This window comes from Zeus faber (assembly GCF_960531495.2).
Source record: "Zeus faber genome assembly, chromosome: 21".
In the NCBI taxonomy this organism is placed as follows: Eukaryota; Metazoa; Chordata; class Actinopteri; order Zeiformes; family Zeidae; genus Zeus; species Zeus faber.
The window spans coordinates 6,741,310-6,761,845 of record NC_137208.1 but is presented as its reverse complement, the minus strand read 5'-3'; the positions used below and the strand labels follow the sequence as shown (position 1 = coordinate 6,761,845).

The window sequence follows — 20,536 nt, the reverse complement described above, 5'->3', positions numbered from 1 at the left end:
TATTTGCAACGAGGCTCATTTGCATAGAAAGGGGCCAATTATGCACCAAATGCATGCATAAAACCTCATTTAAATACGTGCAAATAGCACCGGAGCACCCAGACGCTATTTGCGTGGCAGCTCAGTTAGCGGTGCGTTTCACCGTTTGAGGGTGCTTTGTGAGTGAGACGCTCGCTCTTTCTGTTATTAGCGGCTGAAAAAGCTGCGCAATTGCTTTGTGAGTTCGTCCTCCAGTGTTGGCAAAAAAAAAAAGGCAAAAAAAAAAATTGTAATAAAAAAAGTCACAAATAACTGGCGGACAAACTGTAAATTCATCATTTATAACAAAAACTGAAACCAATTTGAATAATTAATTCAACAAAATAATCAAACAATATTAATTAAAAAAAATAAATACATTAATAAATGAGTGGATCGATGCAACAGATGAATCAATGTTCAATGCGAAAGATCATATTTGGGCAAAACTAAACAAAAATGATGACGGTAAGAATGACGAGCATGGATCTTTGATGCTATAACGGATCCACCACTATACCTCTTAGACAGCCCCAGAGTGCGAACGAATGCACGTGCGCACACACACTTGTGTGCACATGCATGTGCACGTACATGCGCGTGCGCACACACACACACACACAAATACACGCGCACACATGCACGCACACTTGTGTGCAGAAGCATGTGCATGTACATATGTGTGCACACATACACACAACTCCTTACTGGCAAATTCCTCACACTAATTCAGACATCAACGCCCACACAGACTAAAACACACACACACACACACACACACACGCCCACACACTCATCCTATTGCTCTCATCTCTGATGGTTGCTAGGCAACAGCACACATCCAGAGATTGTTTACAAAGCCTGGAATATAGTTCCTCTCAGAGGGAAGGCGCGGTCCAAGGCTCGGATGGAGACGAGGCGATAAGAGCACCGCGGAGCACGAGAGGGGGATGAAATGATAGAAAGATAGAGAGAACACACGCCGCGACCGGGTTTGAGTTCTACCACTTCACACACACGCCGAGGTTGCCAAACTTATTTCGGCGGGCGATATTTTACCAATTCCAAAATGATGGAACTCGCTCCCAGCAGACGAGCGAGCTCAGTGGATTCCTGTCAGTGCCAGCTCAAAACTCGCTGTTTTAACTTGGCTTTTAATTAGCTGCCGAGAGAAAAAAGGAGGGAAGGTTGACTAATATTTTTTATTAATACACGTTATTATTATTATGATTATTATTTTAACACTGTGCTTGTCGCACGTGTTTTTGTGATTTATTATTTGTGTTATTTGTATTATCTTTTAATGTTTGATCTCATGCACTTTGTACTGTTATTATAACCTGATTTATTTCTACGTTTTTATTTTAATTATTTTTTTTATTTTTATTTTTTTTTTCACTTTCTGTAAAGCACTTTGTGTAAAGCACCTCCTGTATGGGTTGTGCTCCAAATAAAGTTTATTATGGTTATTTCAATTCAACACCTGAACGGCCGCCCAGGGAGCGCAGTAAATAAAAGTGTTCATCTCAGTCAACACATTCCACTTAAATCAGCTGATGAAACGCCAGGAAAATGCAGGTGTCACAAACCGAAGCAATTTTGACCTTTGAAGACCCAGCGCCTCATTGAGTTTGTGGCCAGACAGACACCGGCGGACCTGCACCGTTCCCATGTTCATCGTTCACCGAGGTTTTCAACTGACATTTTACTTCATTTCGGTGAGAAAAACCTACGATTTTTTTTGAAAGATGGCCGACGACATCCTTTTTCCTCAGTGTAGTTTGCATTGTATTGTGTTGTGTTGTATTTTTCGGACTCCGAAGGACCAACGCCCGTTCAAGAGGTCAACGCTAATTGGTCGACTCCTGGGTGGATTGGTCCATCGAGTTTGCCCAGGCTGACCTCCGACCCCAACCTCTGCCCCGAAGATGTTGTCCTCCATCTTTGAACCCTGCTGGGATTCCAAAACGTTCCGCAACCTTGAGTGATGTGACTTCGACAGCGACTCTTGTGCAAATATGACACGCCGGCACAGGTCACCTCCCAGTGCTCAGTGACCCCTGACCCTCTGACCTTTGACCCCATGACGCTGCGGTACTCACATGACGGCGTTGATCCCAGAGAGCTGCTGGAACATCTGGAGGCCACAGCCCACCAGCAGAGCCCGGCGAGCAGGGGGGAAGGTCAGCATCCTCCACACCACCGGACCACCTGGACAATCACACACACACACACACACACACACACACACGGATATTCATTATTAACGCCTACAGGCAACAGGAGAGGAGCTTCATTCTAAAATCAATGCAATCGAGAATTAAAAACAAATTAGTGTAAAATGATAATATCAATTAAATCTACTTTATTATTCATTATAATTGGGTCTTAATGAGATGAGTTATCAGCAGCCTCCAGGGATTTGACCAATTTCGACGATCAAAACGTTTTCTTCAGCATCAAATATGTAAATGTGTTTGACTGAGAGCCTTGGGTTGTAAGAGTGATCTGTGTGTTTTTGAAAGAGCTATTTTAAAGTATTAGTATCTGCAGTATCTATAGTATAGTATAGTACATATAGTTATTTATAGTACTAGTATCTGCAGTATCTATAGTTTAGTATGTACATGTATTTATAGTACTAGTATCTGCAGTATCTATAGTATAGTATAGTACATATAGTTATTTATAGTACTAGTATCTGCAGTATCTATAGTTTAGTATGTACATGTATTTATAGTACTAGTATCTGCAGTATCTATAGTATAGTATAGTACATATAGTTATTTATGGTACTAGTATCTGCAGCATCTACAGTATAGTATAGTACTTATAGTTATTTATAGTATTAGTATATGGAGTATCAATAGTATAGTATAGTACATATAGTTATTTATAGTACTAGTATCTGAAGTATCAATAGTATAGTATAGTACATACCGTTATTTATAGTACTAGTATCTGCAGTATCAATAGTAAAGTATAGTACATATAGTTATTTATAGTACTAGTATCTGCAGTATCTATAGTAAAGTATAGTACATATAGTTATTTATAGCGCTAGTATCTGCAGTATCTATAGTAAAGTATAGTACATATAGTTATTTATAGTACTAGTATCTGCAGTATCTCTAGTAAAGTATAGTACATACAGTTATTTATAGCACTAGTATCTGCAGTATCTCTAGTAAAGTATAGTACATATAGTTATTTATAGTATGTATTCTGTCTAGAAATGGGCACAGACACATGGGTTGACAGACAATCAATCGAAAGGTGTTTCAGCCGCTTCTAGTACAAGTCACGCCGCCGTGGCGCTCGCGGGAGCAGCGCTCCGCATGTGGGCAAACGCTCCGGCCGCCACAAAACTCTCCTTCCCCTGTCCTCCAGAAGCACAGACGCCCGCGCGGGACGACTCTGCCGCGCTCAGAGTCGTGATCCAGAAGACTTATCTCGCTAAAGAGAAAAAAAAAAAACACATTCGATCCTATTTTTTTTTTTAGCCGTTCAATGTATTTGGCGCGAGGCGTGCGCCCCTCTATATGCTGCCCCCACTGCCGTGCGTCGTGTGGCGGGGTCCGCCGCCTCTCACGGAGGGAGCGCAGAGACGCCCGTGGCGGTTTGCCGACGCGGGTGAAACGCCGCGAATAACAGCGACAGGCGCCTCGGGGAGGAAAAAAACAGAACAGAAAAGCAAAGCAGCGCCAAATCAGACGCCAAGGGATCAAGCGGCCAGAGGAGGGCGGGGTGTGGGGAAAGGAGGCTGAGCGTCTTCCGACGCAGGCAACGTGACGGATCACCACTTTAAGCTCCCAAAACAAGACCCTGACCGTCCTCCAGCCACAGGGGGGCGCCGCTCGGTCCTTGACCCTCCTCCACCACTGCTCCGACGCCTCCTGGCACCGTGTCGGGGGGGGGGGGGGGGGGTTCCCTGGTGTCATTTCCTCTCTCCCGGTTTTGGAACACCGGGCTGGGCCTCCACTCCGGCCCGCAGAGAGAGAGAGGGAGAGATTGGGAGAGGGGGCGAGAGGGAGAGGGAGAGATTGGGAGGGGGAGAGAGAGAGGGAGAGAGAGAGAGAGAGAGAGAGAGGGAGGGAGAGAGCGAGAGGCCGGACATAGAGCTGAGAGAGAGAGGGAGAGAGAGAGAGAGAAAGTGAGGGGGAGAGTGGGGAGGGAGGCGAGAGACAAAGAGAGAGGGAGAGTGGGGGAGTGAGAGAGAGAGAGAGAAAGAGAGAGAGAGGCCGGACAGAGCTAAGAGAGAAAGGGAGAGAGAAAGAGAAAGAGGGAGAGTGGGGGAGAGAGAGGGAGAGATTGGGAGAGTGGGGGAGAGAGGGAGAGAGCAAGAGAGAGAGAGGGAGAGAGCGAGTGGGGGAGAGAGAGAGAGAGCAAGAGAGAGAGGCTAGACATAGAACTAAGAGAGAGAGAGAGGGAGGGGGGAGAGAGACAGATAGGTGGAGAAAGGGGGAGAGAGAGGGACACGGAGAGCAGCCAGAGGAACACACACACACACACACACACAGCAGCTCTAGCAGCAAAAGCCTTTCTTGTTTTCCTCAATCAGCTCTGCCCAGCAGCTCGCAGCTAAAACACCAAATATACTGAAAGAAAGAGAGCTCCTCCACATCCCTCCATCCACATCCCTCCATCCATCCCTCTGTCCATCCCTCTATCCACATCCCTCCATCCACATCCCCCCATCCACATCCCTCTATCCATCCCTCCATCCCTCCATCCACATCCCCCCATCCCCATCCCTCCCTCCCTCCCTCCATCCATCCCTCCCTCCATCCATCCCTCCCTCCCTCCATCCATTCCTTTTCTCTGAATGTTAATTCCTCTACCTGGTCACGGAGGTCTGGAGCGAATCCACACCCTGAATGTGACAGGTGCGTCCACGCACACACACACACACACACACACACACACACACACACACACACACACACACACACACACACACACACACACACACACACACACACACACACACACTCTAACAGCTCTAGACAGCAAAAGCAGAGACCAGTGCAGACAAGACCTGAGATTTAACTGACTGTGAAGCAGGTAAAGAGAGAAAAATAAATATGTACCGTAATACTCAAATAGTAACAACACAGCGTATCATTTTAAAAGGTTGACTTTAAAAGAGTACAGTACGAGTACAGTATGTCCAGTGGAATAGTCGTAACTAACCAGTAACTCATCAGTTTAGTTACGATGTGTTATGCGCGGGGACAAAGACAGAGGCGTGGGCAAACTCCAACCACCGGGAATGACGTTTTTGTTTCCACCCGTCTCCGCCCGTACACGTCCTGGCTGTGACAGTGGCGACGTTTGAGCGGCAACGCGCCGCCTTCCCAAACTCGCGTCTCGCCCGCCCAAATGAAAAGCCAACTGCGTCAGAGTTCAGGGCCGTTTCTGCGCCGCTGCGCCGCTCCGTCGCGGCGCCTCCCCCGCCCTCCGCGGCGGATCAGCTGCTCCGCTGCCCCCCGGAGCCATCTTTCCGTCACGCAAATCATATAAAAACTGCGTGTTTTTTAATGTAGATATATTCATATTCCACCGTTTCCTAATGGATGAAACAAAACAAAAAAAGCACCGTGAGTACCTGGGACACTTTCTCAGTCCCTCACCCCCACCATATTTATAGCACTCCCTCCCAGAAAGAAGCTCCAACTTCACTGCCTCCCGCTCAACTGAGTGAAAAAACCATGGAATATATACAGTTGGAAATATAAACACACACACACACACACACACACACACACACACACCTGTTCAGGATGGAAGACCGGCTGAACAAATGCAATCATGTACAAACTGATTTGATAAACACACAGGGTCACCAAAGATATGAACTTAGACACACACACACACACACACACACACACACACACACACACACACACACACACACACACACACACTTGTTTTCATCTGCACACACATGCATGCGTGCACGCATACACAACCAAGAAACACACACAGCAGACACACAGCAAACATCTCACACACAAACCTGCAACAAACGCAAAGATAAAAGTAAAAGCTTTCCCCAAAAACGGACACACACGCACACACAAGCAATGAAAAAAAATGAAGTTAATTATTTGCCTGGAGCAGAATATGCAGCACAGAAGTTATTTTTTAATTAAATTAACTGAAAAATGTTTTAAGATTATAAAATGATAAATTGAAGACCGTCTATGGTGCCAGGTAGGCAGAAATAATAAATAATAATAATAATAATAATAATAATAATAATAATAATAATTATAATGACAGACATTCAGTCATTATAATATGATCCTTTTGGTTTAACAACCCCCAAAAAACACAAAAAACAAACAACAGCAGCAATAGTTTGTCCCTGTAAAGCTAGATATTACATTTCTGGGCGCGGTAGAAATGGAATAATATTCAATTTCTGTCATATATATATATATATATATATATATATATATATATATATACATACATACATATGCTATACAGGTACAGCCTGCTCTTTAAAGGCCAAGAGGAAGTGATCTGCGTTCAGTGGGTGGAGCCTCTCGCCATGGTAATGACCTGGCGGCGTGTGATTGGTCAACCGGTCACCCCCCCCCCCCCCCTCCGCCCGCCCCATCGGGGACCAGGGCGGTGCACTGCGATTTGATTAGCTGTCGGCTGTATCAGGACCCCCATGAGGTGGACCATAACAGAGAGGGCTAAATTTACCCCAGTGGACACGCACACACACACACACACACACACTTGAAACAATCAGACAGTATCAGTCATACTCCTCCTCTACACAAACATACAAACACACTCAAGCACTCACACACACGCATGGTTGTAGCTTGTGTGTGACCTGGCTTCATTTCCCTTCATTTCCAACCCTCTGGTAAAACACAACCCACCAGTAACCTAATCAGACAGGAAGCGCCGAGGTAGAGGAGAAAAAAAAAAAAAAAAAAAAAGCAATAACCTGCAGCCTGATGAAGTCTTCTTGTCTGTTTTATTCGCGGGGACTGAACACACTGTACGGCGGCAAAAAAAAGAGATGGGTGAACGCGCGCAACACAGTATGTGCACACGCGATGCGATTTCTGTCAAAGAAGTGTGAGGCTGCACGTTGGTGCCGGCTTCCTATTTCAGTTTCTTTCAAAAGTTACATAAATAAAAAGTATTGGAAAGGAACAGAATTTAGTATAAATGGAGGGATGGATGATTTACTTTGGATCGGCTGAAGTGGAACAGCAGCTGTTGCAACAGTTTACGTGTTTGGTAATGGATTGCGAGACGCTTCTTCTCCGTCTTTATTAACGAGGCGGAGGCTAGTTCCGCCGGACAACTGATTTAAGCAGCCGGTCCCTCCTGCCCTCCCGACGTTGCCGCGCTCCCTCCACCTCCCCTGCATCCACCTGTTGGGCTCCACTCTTCTATCCGACGGGGGGGATTCAACCCCGTCACTCCAATATCTCCATCCTCCTACATCGCCAGGAGTGATGAGCAGCAGAGCCCAGACCCCCAAACTCAAATGTCGCGAGGTTTAGGAGAGGCTCCTTCTGTTGTTTTCGATGATCTGAGAATCGGGGAAATCTCCCTCTCACCTCCTCAGGCAAAAGGGCTTATTTTCCGTAGCTCGTCCCTGAACCCGAAAACCGGCGACGACGGCGCGACACTGACTCGCGCGGTCTCCACCGATCCCCGGATTCTCGGGCGTGAGTCTTTTGTTTGCCACCAATGACATTTGACTGTTCCACTTATCGCGTTCTCTAATCGAAGTTTGATCCGAGCGCCGCCGCGGTAATTACGGACAACCTTGGTGGGGACGGCACGTCATCTCACATGGGAGCGCGGCAGCGCTTTTAACCAAAATTCCCCGCCCGCTTCTTCCACGACGCCAAATGAACTCTGAGTACGGGGGCGAGTTCCTTTTTGTTCCATGATCCAATCCCATGTAACGCCGGCGTAACTCTGCAATTCAAATACAGTCTACGGAGGGGGAAAAGGAAAAAAAGACCCGGATTCTGTTTTTTTAACGAGTAAGGCGCCCCTCGCCCCTCGCCTTCATCCCTCTTCTTTGAAATTCGGCAACTAGGATCCTCAATTATCTCCTTCCGCGGCTCCTCGCCTGACGGGAGAACACCCACCAAGTCTCCCGTTGCCAATTAAAGCGGAGAGACGGCTTTCAGACGTCGGTTTCGGCGGAGACGGGGTTTTTAGGTTTTTTTCCCTCTCTGTCAGATCCGCCGGCTTCCTGGTTGATTACTGAGATGGTGCAATAGGGGGGAGAGCGAGAGAGAGAGAGAGAGAGAGAGAGAGAGAGAGAGAGAGAGAGAGAGAGAGAGAGAGAGAGAGAGAGAGTGAGAGTGAGAGTGAGAGAGAGAGAGAGAGAGAGAGGCCAACAGCCGACCACTTTCAGGCCCCGTCCGTGTGGATGGCGTTGGCCCCGTCCGCACAAAAACAACGTTTTAGGAACTGAGAACAGAGCTTCTGGAAAACGCCTGCCAGGGCGGAGCTCTTTCAAAAAAAAAACTCCGCTTCCCGGGCGCGTTGTCCTCCGTGTCTCCATTAAAAGTTCAAAAGTCTCCCCGACTTTAGGGATCGTGCCCATGAAGTAGCTCAGTATGCAGCGTGCTGCTAATGTTCTTCTGTGGTGTTTGACACCGGGTTTTATGTCATATTATCGCCCCCTAGTGGCCTGGAGTGCGTACGTCAAACGTCATGCCCCAAACCCCCAATCCGACCACCCCCAACCACCATGCCAATCGGCCAAAGCCCCCACACCCATACCAACCACCCCAAACCCCCATCCCAAAGGGTTCCATCCCTCCTAACCGCCCCTAACCCCCAAAGCAACCGTCCTAGCTGGCCCAAACCCTGACACTAACTGCGCTAAACCCCCATATTAACTGCCCCAAAACCTGATACCAGCAACCCCAATCCCCCATCCCAACTGCCCCAAACTCTCATCCTTATACCACCCCAAGCCCCGCCACCTTCCCCACTGAACCGCCATTCAAACGGTTTCAATCGCCCCCCGAATTTCCACACAGCACCGACACACACACACACACACACACACACACACACTGACACACACACACACACACACACACACCCTTTCCCAACACACGCAGGTCGAACCTGAAACCCATAGTCACTCACTCACACTCATTTAAATAAACAACAGAGCGACTAAGGAGGAAGGAAGAGTTAAGGAAAGAAAAAATATAAAAAAGGATGGATGGAGAGACAGAAAAGATGAGTCAAAAAGTGTGTGTGTGTGTGTGTGTGTGTGTGTGTGTGGTGTGTGTGTGTGTGTGTGTGTGTGTGTGTGTGTGTGTGTGTGTGTGTGTGTGTGTGTGTGTGTGTGCGTTTCTGTTGTGTTGACAAAACTCAGATTATCGATCGCAATATTGATCTGAATGTCCATGCACCTTAAACGATGGGTCAGTAGAGAGCATCATTTAATTGTGTGTGTGTGTGTGTGTGTGTGTGTGTGTGTGTGTGTGTGTGTAGTGGGGTGGGGGGGGGGGGGTAAGCACCAATCAAAGCAAACATTTCAGAAGATGAAAATTGATCAATACGGGGATAAATGGAGCATAGTGCTGCATCCATCTATCGGTCTTATCTGTCCATCCATCCTTCCATCCAATCAGTCTGTACCACTCCACCATCCATCCATCCATCCACCCATCTACACATCTATTTCATCCATCTATCGGTCTCATTGCCCATCCATCCTTTCATCCAATCAGTCTACACCAGTCCACCATCCATCCATCATCCATCCATCTCTCCATCCATCCATCCCTCCCTACATCCATCCATCATCCCTTCCTTCATCCATCCACCCATCCTTCCCTCCCTCCATCCCTTCATCCATCCGTCCATCTATCTCTCCATCCTCACATCTACACATCAAGTGTATTTCATCCATCTATCTGTCTATCTGTCCATCCTCCCATTCAATCAGTCTGCACCAGTGGCTGGCTCCCATGGTGTAATTGAGCTCTTTTTTTCTTTCTGTCGCTCTATCACTTATGTTGAACTAACCCCGGAAAATAGCGCTTTCCCTGCAATCACACCTTCTTATGGCACTGCCGACGGGCCCTCGTCTCACATGAGGACTTACAGCGGTTCAGTAGGAGGTGGCTGCTCCGGAGTATTCAGCCACAGCGACTCGGCCGAGGTTGGTTTCGACCAATAGTGGTAGCGCTACAACTATTAATAAACTGTTTCAGAACTCCAATTTCCAAACGGAGGGATTACATTCCTAAAACTAATGTTAATGAGGCGTAGCCTGCGGAGCTGGTTCTGTCAGACAACTTGACGGCGCCACGCGCTTCCACGCCCTTATTTGGCCGGCTCCCATTTAAGCAGCCAGCCCCTCCTGCCCTCCCTGCACTGCTGCGCTCCCTCCAGAATCAGAATCAGAATCAGAATCAGAATCAGAATCAGAAGCGCCTTAATTGCCAAGTAAGTTTACACGTACGAGGAATATGTCTTGGTGTTTGGTGAATATATGAAACACAAATGTAAAGTAGGGCAACAGTAAAACAATAATTAAAATATATAAGAATAATGATGGTGACAATCTGACCTGCACGCCTCAGGGTCCACCTCCTCCACCCTCCCCTGCATCCACCCGTTGGGCTCCGCTCAAAAATAGATTCCATTATTTTGACACGAAATATATGAATATACTATGCATATCCATCTCTCCAGAGAAAGAACCTGTACGATACTTAAACATCTACAATATCACAGCTGTCGTTCATTTATTTTTGACTGTAAGGGTTGTCGTGGTAACTGGCAGAGTTGAAGTACAGTAAATATAATTTTCATATATCTCTCTTGGGAAAATTAGCTTTCAAACTCACCCACTGATTGTAAAACAAGAGATCTCAGCTCAATGTCTCTGTCTACGGACTATTATTCTTCCCATTTGTAGGAATTACACAAAATGCCTGTTGGAGAAAAGTCAATAAAAGCAGGAATGAATTTGTGAAATTAATTTACATGGATAAATTAAATTTAAATCAAATGTGCATGTATAGAATGTATAGAATGTATTATATCTGTACAACATGTAAAAAAAACAAAAAACGATCAAGAAACCGAAAAGGCCCATAACTAAATACATAAATATGGAACTGTGTGGAGAAGCGTACCCCTCTGCCGTTAACCGTCCCCGTCGATTATGTCAGCGGCTTTGCCAAGAGATCGCAGACCTTTTATCGCTGCATTTTCTCTCATTATGAATCTGTAACGCGTCAGTGCACCGCCCTGAGGAGCCCGAAGGAAAAACAAAAAAAAAAAAAAAAAAAAAAAAAAGCGCTTGCCAGATAAAATGTGATTCCGATTCTGAGGAACATCGATCAAGCCTGTTGACGGCCACGCCCTCCCGGGAGGCTCCAGCCGCCCAGACGCTGGTCACTCACTGACTCGCATTACAGGACTGGATGGAGGTTCAACACAAGAAGACAAACTCTGGGGCCAAGGTAAGAGTGTCCTTGACCAGGTGAGTTTTGGGTAGAGCTAGGGACAAGTAGGAGAAACAGACTTTGCCCCGGGCTGGAAAGCCACTCGTCGGTCGCGTGATTCCGAAATCAAAGCTCACACGGGGGGGGAGGGGACGCTACCTGGAGCCTGGCGAGACGGAGACAAAGCGGCTTTGATTTTCATTTTAGTTCTGACTACGCTTTCTATTATTCAGAGGCAAGCTGCGGCTGGCATTTAAATTGCTTTGCCGTCAAAAGACATTGTCCTTTGGAAACGAGGAGAAATCATATAAAAAGGAAAGAAAACAGCAAATGCAAATCACATCAGGATCCATCAGAATCCTATTGGTCGTTTAAAATGGCTGTATAAGCTGGTGAATGGACTGGATATCGATTCAGAGCAAACAACAAAATAAATGTTTTATTTGAGCGTGCCGGGTTTACTTCCACAGCAAACTATTCACACGATTCAATACAGTACGTGATGAGAAAACAGTACGTCTGTCAATACACCCCCCTGCCCAAAACCAACCTGCAAGGAGCGGCAGACACAGAGAGAAACCGCCATTTCAGTGTATTTTCAGTGTATTTTCAGTGTGTACATGCGTGTCTCCGTCACTGGTGGCGGGGTCCGCCTTTCCCGGGAAGGAATGCAATGATCGAGCATGTGCAAAAAGTGAAAAGATTGAAAAAGGGAAAAAGGGAAAAAGTGACTTGGAGTCTTAGAACGAGGACGAGGGTGAACCAGGACGTTGGGGAAAAAAACAACAACTTTGCAGTTTCAAATGGAATTCCGGGAATTCCATGTAGAGGCAGGGTATAAGAAGGGTGCATGTAAGAGTAGAGAGAGAAGAGTAGATTAGAGTGGAGTAGAGGTAGAGTAGAGGTAGAGTAGAGGTTGAGTAGAGGTAGAGGTAGAGTAGAGTAGAGGCAGAGTAGGGCAGAGGAGAGTAGACTAGAGATAAAGGCAGTGATAAAGGTAGAGGGAGCGTAGAGGGAGAGTAGAGTAGAGGTAGAGTAGTAGTAGCTATAGAAGAGGTACAGTAAACAGGAGGGAGGTAGAGTAGAGGTAGGCTAGAGGTAGAGTTAGAGTAGAAGATAGTAATAGACGGAGGAAGGTACAGTAGAGTAGAGTAGAGGTATAAGATAAGTATACGTATAAGATAGCTATAGACAAGGTACAGTAGAGCTGGTGGGAGGTAGAGTACAGACAGAGTAGAGGTAGAGTACAGACAGAGTAGAGGTAGAGCAGGGGTAGAGTAGAGGTAGAATAGAGGTGAATTAGAGGTAGTGGTAGAGAACAGGTGGAGTACACTTTAGGTAGAGGAAGAGCAGAGGTAGAGTATAAGTAGAGATAGGGTAGTGATAGAGGTAAAGTAGAGGGAGAGTATACTGTAGGTAGGGGTAGAGGTTAGTAGAGATAGAGATAGAGTAGAGTAGAGGTATAGTGGGGGTAGAGTATTAGCAGAGTATTGTAATCCACCCAACAGAGGATTACCACTCAATTAAATAGATAGAAATTCACACATCGTCCCCATCGTTCCCCAAACCACCTGTTGCATGTTGTTTAAACAGTGACGCTCTCCATCTGGTCTGGGCCGCAACCCAGGAGGCAGGGAAGGAGGCAGGGAAGGAGGCAGGGGAGGAGGCAGAGGTGGAGGCAGGGGAGGAGGCAGGGGAGGAGGCAGAGGTGGAGGCAGGGGAGGACACAGGGGAGGAGGCAGGGAAGGAGGCAGAGGTGGAGGCAGAGGTGGAGGCAGGGGAGGAGGCAGGGGAGGAGGCAGGGAAGGAGGCAGAGGTGGAGGCATGGGAGGAGGCAGGGGAGGACACAGGGGAGGAGGCAGGGGAGGACACAGGGGAGGACACAGGGGAGGAGGCAGGGGAGGAGGCAGCGCTGCAGAGGGGGGATGTGACGGTGATGGATCTCCCAGCGCCAAACTCCGCTCACTCAATTATTAATAACCTTGGTGAGGAAGCAGCAGGGGAGCAGCGGAGGGCAGCGCTCGCTCTGAGGGATCGCTCTGGAGTTGTGTCTGGGTTTGGAGTCGCCCTTGTTGTTGTCGTCCCCCACTCCGTTTTGTGTTTCTTTTCACGGCCCACTACGCGGTGACTGACCCCCCCCCCCCCAAACACAGTCACCTTGAGACCCATACCGACGCTGGTTGGAGGTTTCAGTTTGTTACCAGGTTAAAATAGGGTGTAGGTATCAGCGAATATCCCCAATGCAAAAATCCCGTACAAAGAGCCATATAGCTGGGATTGAACGTGTTTTGAGTTGCAGGGGCTCCTCGTCATGCCGTATCCACTGCGGGTGGCAGGGTCCGCCACCATCCCGGTAAGAACATCAAAGACCCACGATGCACAGGATGTTAAAGAAAATAAACTTGATTTCCGTTTTTTTTTCTTTGTCCCTTGTTGTTGTTGTTCGATGACTCTAACGGGGATACAAAATTGCTAATTTGTCAATCATTACACTTCAGTGAGCGCAAATTAAATATGTTTGTTCTGTTGAGCAAAGGTGAAGGATGGGATCGGCTCCCGGTAATGGCTGATACTTGTGATATATGTGTACATATGTTAATTTAATAATTTATTTCATTTCATGTTCATTTTAATTTATTTAATTGTTTATTTGTATTTGTATGCATTTATTTATTTTTATCTTATTTTATCTTGGTTTTACTTTATTTAGTTATTATTATTATTATTATTATTATTATTATTGTTTTATTTAATTATGTTTTATATCATTTTATTCAACTCATCTCACACTTCAGGAATCCAGGTAACGGCTGTAAAAATCAAACAAATTAATGTCAGACCAGCCCTATAGAGTGAAGTTATTTTAGGATGGGCGTTATCCTGCTGAAAACTGGAAAGACAGGTTTGGAACAAATTTGACGGATAACTTGAGACAGCCACTTCATCCATATCGGAGACACGCCTCAAAACAACAAGTGAAAAATACTTCCTGCCCTCTTTGGCCCATAAAGCTTTCTGCCCAGAGATGAGCTGCTCTTCTTTGTGCCAAAATAACATTCAATGCTAATGGGCGACGGGAGGAGACAGAGAATGACGGACAGATGGAGAAGAGGGCGTGACACCGGAGGGCAAAGGGAGAAAGAGCACAATGGAAGAAGATTTATTTATTTTTTAAACCCGTAATGGAACAAGTGGTTGTCATGGAGATGAAATGAGAAAGAAAAGACAAGACCATTCTATCCATTTTGTCTATTAGTCGAGGGGCATTGTCATTAAAAATCAGATTAAAAATAGCAGCAATAATTATGAGCTGGGAGAAGACTTTAATTTTGTATTTGTCTCGTGCAGGATCTATGAAAGATTCATCAGAACAAACTTCAAACTCCCTGGGAGTCACGCTTAAATCCGTTTGGGTTTACACGAGTGACCATGGAAATGGTCAAATCTCCAGCCCAGAGAAATTCAAGTTAAACCCCTTTTCTGGGAATGAAACCCGAAATGATTCACCACCAGAGGATGAACCCTGAATCCTGAAAGATACAAACAATAAAACGCATGCAATGGACAAAACACAAGGAAATAAGAAAACCTCACCAAACTCCACCAACATGACGACACATGCCCAGCATTTAGAAAACACGCTGCAAATCCAGACCTGTGGAACGAGCTACATACACAAATGTACATTTGAAAAACACGACCGCATTAATGGAAAACATAACCGCATTAATGGCAAACACAATCGCATTCACGGAAAACACAAAGCCATTCACGGAAAACACAACTATATTAACCAAAAACACAACCGCATCAATGGGGGAAAAAAACAACAACAACAAAAAAACACACAGCCGCATTAACGGAAAACACAAACACATTAAAGGAAAACACAACCGCATAAACGGACAACACAAACGCATCCACAGAAAACACAACTGCACCAACCGAAAACACAACCGCATTCAGTAATAACACAGCGGCATTAATAACACTCCTTTATTTATTTTGTTATTTTCAGGTTTACTATTTATGGCCATTTTTTTTTCTTGTTTTCGCTTGTTTTTATTGTTAATTTATACATTGTTTTTGCTTTGTGTATTCCCAATTTAGCTATTTTCTCTCTATATTTTTACAGTATTAATGTGTTATAATTGCCTGCATGTGAATGGATGCAAAAGTGCATTTCAAAATTCTGTGTTGGGGGAAGCAGAGCAGGTGACGTTAAGTGGGTGAAATTGTTGCAAAGGTCGAGGTTGCAAATGGCCACACACACACAAGTAATTTAACACACACACACACACACACACACACACACACACACACACACACGGAAACACACTTTAAATTGGGGTAAATGCCATGTGAAATGTAGGAAATGTAATCTTAGCAGCCAAGCCTTGCAAGCCTAACACTAATATAATGAACCGTCGACATTCATGGAAATCCCGCTTCACACATCTGCACCGACACACCCACACACACACACACAATCAGATCATTTATTTATTACCTTCTGCTTACTAGACGACTCGCTCTACCTCCTGAGCTACTGGCCCCACAACAATCACAACATCATCAACAATCACCCAACGAGGCATCCACCCGCCAGCCATCCATTAATCTAAGAACCACTCACCCACCAACCCACCCGTCCACCCACCCACCTATCCGTCCATCCAACAACCCACCCATCCACCTCAACTAACCCACCCATCCATCTACTAACCCACCCATCCATCTGCTGACCAACCCATCCATCCATCTTAACCCCCTCCTGTTCAGTGTCTATAGTCGGTAGAGGATGCCAGTCCACGCAAACACAGAAAGCCAGTGTACGCTGACACTCATGTGCAGCGGGAAACCATCTGAAGCGACTGGAAAAGCAGAGCACACGGAAGCCTTTGTGATTATGTTAATTTTTGCACAGGGCTAATCAGGTCTTATGCATCCAAAATGATTCGACGGGCATTTTTTCACGACTGAATAAAGGCGACGCTGGGTGACTCACGCGCTAATCACTGTCATTTCACGCGGAGCCTTGGACCCCGGAATAGAAGCCTCAGAGGGCCCGTCTTCCCAAAGGCGCTCGGCTCGTCAGGCGGCCCGGCGCTGCGGTCGGGGACCGCACCTGCCTCGTAGTGTCAACTTTATCCACGGCTGCGTGATGACGTGGCGGTGTGGCGCTTGTTAATTGAGGTTCCGGTGCAAATGTACAGGGGGAAATACTGCGATGTCCCGGGGGGGAAACACTGCGATGTGACTCAAAATACATCTTTGCATTGCAAAGTCGTGTGAACGGGTGCCTTGAGAGGATGGCGAAGTTGACAAGGCATTCGCACGAAGTTTATATACGCACGGACATAGAGATTTGAGCTCGGCTTTCTCCAGAGTCCCAGACACGTTTTCAAGTTTTTATCTTATATACCCTTATCAGCCCCACCACGGGGAAATATGCAATTTCTCTGCATTTACCCATCCTGGTACCTGACGTAGCTAGGAGCTGTGGGCTGCCATGTAGAGGCGCCCGGGGAGCAGTTAGGGGGGTTAAGTGTCTTGCTCAAGGACACATCAGCACGCCGCCAGGAGGAGCCGGGTATCGAACCCGGTCAACCTTCCGCTTACTAGACGACCCGCTCTACCTCCTGAGCCACTGCCCTCAAGTTCTTAAGAGAATCGTAGTAGTTTGGTAGGACCAGGGCTAGTTAGGATGATGGTTAACAGTGGGTCAAGAGAATATCAGAGAATATCAGGTTGTTTTGATTGTATTTTTAGTCTTAATCCTACAGTGTGTGCATTACTGGGATGGAAAAAGAAGTCTTTAAATGAGCGATGCGGTCTTTTGAAGGTCTGTCCCTGCCAGTAGTTGGATTTTTACCATATATAGTTGGCTCGTGATCTAGCTTGCAACCCAGCTACAGATCCTCGGCACCGGTGCCGGTACCGCCTGCATCCTAAAGTCATGTGAAGCAATCTGGGGCCTTAGTCTTCCAACCTTCCTTCCTAACCGGGACACTTCCTGTTAAAAAAAATTGGTCATAGTGTTAACACCAACAAGGATGTGGGGAGAAACACGTTGTTTACGATTACTCTCACATGAAATATAATTTGTGCGTATTACCATTTTCATCAGGAAGCCAATTTGCGGCGCTTGTCAGTCGAGGCGTCTCACCGGAAAAAAAAAAAAAAAAAAGGAAAAAAGGTGAGACGGAAAAAGAATTAGAGCAGAGGGCGCTTCCATTGAAAAGTAGATTAGAAATCCCTCGAGCTTCTCCAAATTCAATTACGGCTTACTTCAAGTAGGAAAACAGGATTCCGCACACGTCCGTCAATAATGGATGTGAGCTGAACGCTGCTTATTGTCAATGCCCAACATAAGAAAACTTATTGCAAAGTGGATGCAAACTGGCAACCTGGCTGATTTGCCACGGATGGTGGCGTGAAAGAGGACACAAAACTGTGAAATCGGATATTTGTCCACGCTCCACGTCGGAATTTCAACCAAAGTGGAAATTATGAGCGATCAAGACCCATTTCCGATGCATATCAATCCAAGCCCAGATCTAACCACTTAAAAACATGCATCAGCCGCAATTATACCAATATCTGTTTATTGTTTGTTTGTTTGTTTGTTTGTTTTTCTCCTCAAATGTACTATTCATTCACCAAAAATAATGAATTACTGTAAATAATTTATTCCTAAATGTCTGTAAAGCACTTTGAGCTGAAAATTTGGTATGAAAGGTGCTATAGAAATAAAGATTATTATTATTATTATTATTATTATTATTATTATTATTATAATTATTATTATTGTTATTATTATTAGGGGTCCAGCCTGCAGGGCTTGTCATTGTTAGATTATTTTCCTCAAAATCTTTCGGGCTAAAACTATCTTGTTTGAGGTCTCGCTAGAACCGGGATGTCACAGACATCCTGTGGTTGAGGTTTCATCCAAACCGATCCACACACGGAACAGAAGTTAGTGAACACACCGACGAAATCGGACCCAAAGTAGCCGGACGGCCGGACGTTGGAAAACTCAGGAAGGAGATGAGATTTCGAGTAATTTCGAGGCTTTGTGACGTCATCATACTCGGTACTATAAATGTACAGGTTATGGTTCAGAACGTCCATTCATGGTGTCCGGTGGGCGGTGTAGACGCCGTCGCTCTTTGGTGGTTCTACATTACAAACCGGACGTGTGTGTGTGTGAGTTTATGTACCTTCTTACCTGGTAGATGTCTGTGGATCTGCTCCATTGACGTTTTATCTCCTTGGCCCTCATTATTTTGCAGGAGTCATGAAAAAACACCAAAAACATTAACCCACAGAAACCCATGACCACGTCGAGTCGCGTTCATGTACCAGGAACGCGTCGGAAAAATAGAACGCGTCAAATTGTAATTGCATACGCCAACGTTTTTCGTATTTCATGGAAACGTAAGCTAAACTTTAAAATTTGATCCAAGAAAAAAAGTCACCAATACAATTACATAAGTTAGATAACCTTAATAAACCGTAAATACGCAAAGCTCAGTAAAAACGTCACTTCAAACATGTGACACGAGCCGCCGATCGTGCAGCAGGAGCGCCGGTGCTTCCTCTGCTCTCTCCCCGGCCGCGGCGCTCTCCAGCTGGGCAGCACGTAGCAGGGATGAGGCCCCCCCCCCCCCGGAGCTGACCTGGTGGGTCTTCCCAAAATGCCAATTTGAACTCGCCAAACGCCAAAGGAGAGCGATTAAAGAAAGAATCTGCGGTCGGAGAGAGTCCCTCGGTGCGCTCCAAACGCTCCAGCACATAATCACAGAGCACCGATTTGGGAACCTCCGAAACCTGTAATACGTACCGAACATGGCTAAACTGGACCCTGTGTATTGCTATATTTATTATAATTATTAATATAATTATTATCAAGAAAATGAGTCCGTCTTGCTTATTGGACATATTTGCTATTGCAATTATTGCTTTGAATGTCAAAACATTTCACCTTGCTTCACGTTGGACATGGGATGATGTATACAACAGAACGCAAAGATCGCTGCAAAAAACTCACAATAACTCAAATTAGGCAATTACCATGAGCTAGACCAGACCAACCCAGTAGTATATATAGCCTCGTTACTGTAGCGTTGCCATAGCACTGAACACAACTATGGCCAAATGGAATTACTGTTATAACCGTCTTTGGTGAAGTGTAATAGTCAAAATACTGACATAGCTCAACAAAGGTAAAAAAATAACGAACAATAACAAAGCAGAGGAGCCAAGGATCTCTCAAGACTTGAAACGCAAAGTTGAGACACTTAGTTTGTTGGACTGAAGAAGAATTTTAAAGACCTATCGAGAGTGAAGGCGCATCTGCGAACCTCATTCGAAGGAATGGCGAGACGGGATCCCAAGGTCCAGCGGGTTCTTTGCGCGATCACAGCACCCTGGTGGATTTAAACACGCCTGGCGCGGCTGAGGAGTTTCATAAAGTCTGTGTTCATAATGTTCTGAATCGTTAACGAAAGGTGGGACGAGGAGAACTGCGATAAGGCTGGATTCCCTCAGTCTGAACCGCCCTCCGTGGAATATTGCTGGTACGTGTGTGTGTACTTGTATGAAACTGTGCGTCTGCCAGCGCGCGCTTCTGTGTGTGTGCGTGTGTGTTTGTGTCGTGTTTAATTTTTCCACATCTGACTAACCCAGACACAATTAAAACGCTGCTGAATTAGTCACTGGGAAACGCGCGGCAGGAGCATTAAATAGAACATATCAATTGTTCACAGCGAGAACAACATGCCGTTCGATCCCACACACACACACACACACACACACACACACACACACACACAGTGCATCTTTGGTTTCAGAACACCCTGATTGGTAAGTTTGTTTTTCTGCACACACACTTTCGGGGGACAGCTTGTGTGTGAGTACGGAGGATGGATGAAACCTGCCCACGTACCACACGAGGGGTGAGTATGAAACAGCGATGCACTTGAAAGATCCTCCGCCCGCTCTTCTATGAAACGCTTACGCCTCGTAAAGGGGCG

At 45.9% G+C, this 20,536-nt stretch overlaps 1 protein-coding gene across 1 annotated transcript in view; it reads right to left on the bottom strand.

Annotated features, from left to right (window-relative positions):
* Window positions 1–20,536, bottom strand: part of slc2a13a (solute carrier family 2 member 13a) — a gene marked incomplete at both ends in the record, with an annotated part of 67,168 nt that overhangs the window by 30,247 nt on the left and 16,385 nt on the right. The window contains one exon of the mRNA XM_080022696.1: window positions 2,121–2,229. Coding sequence (XP_079878822.1) covers window positions 2,121–2,229 — 109 coding nt within the window. The remainder of the gene's footprint in view (window positions 1–2,120; window positions 2,230–20,536) is intronic.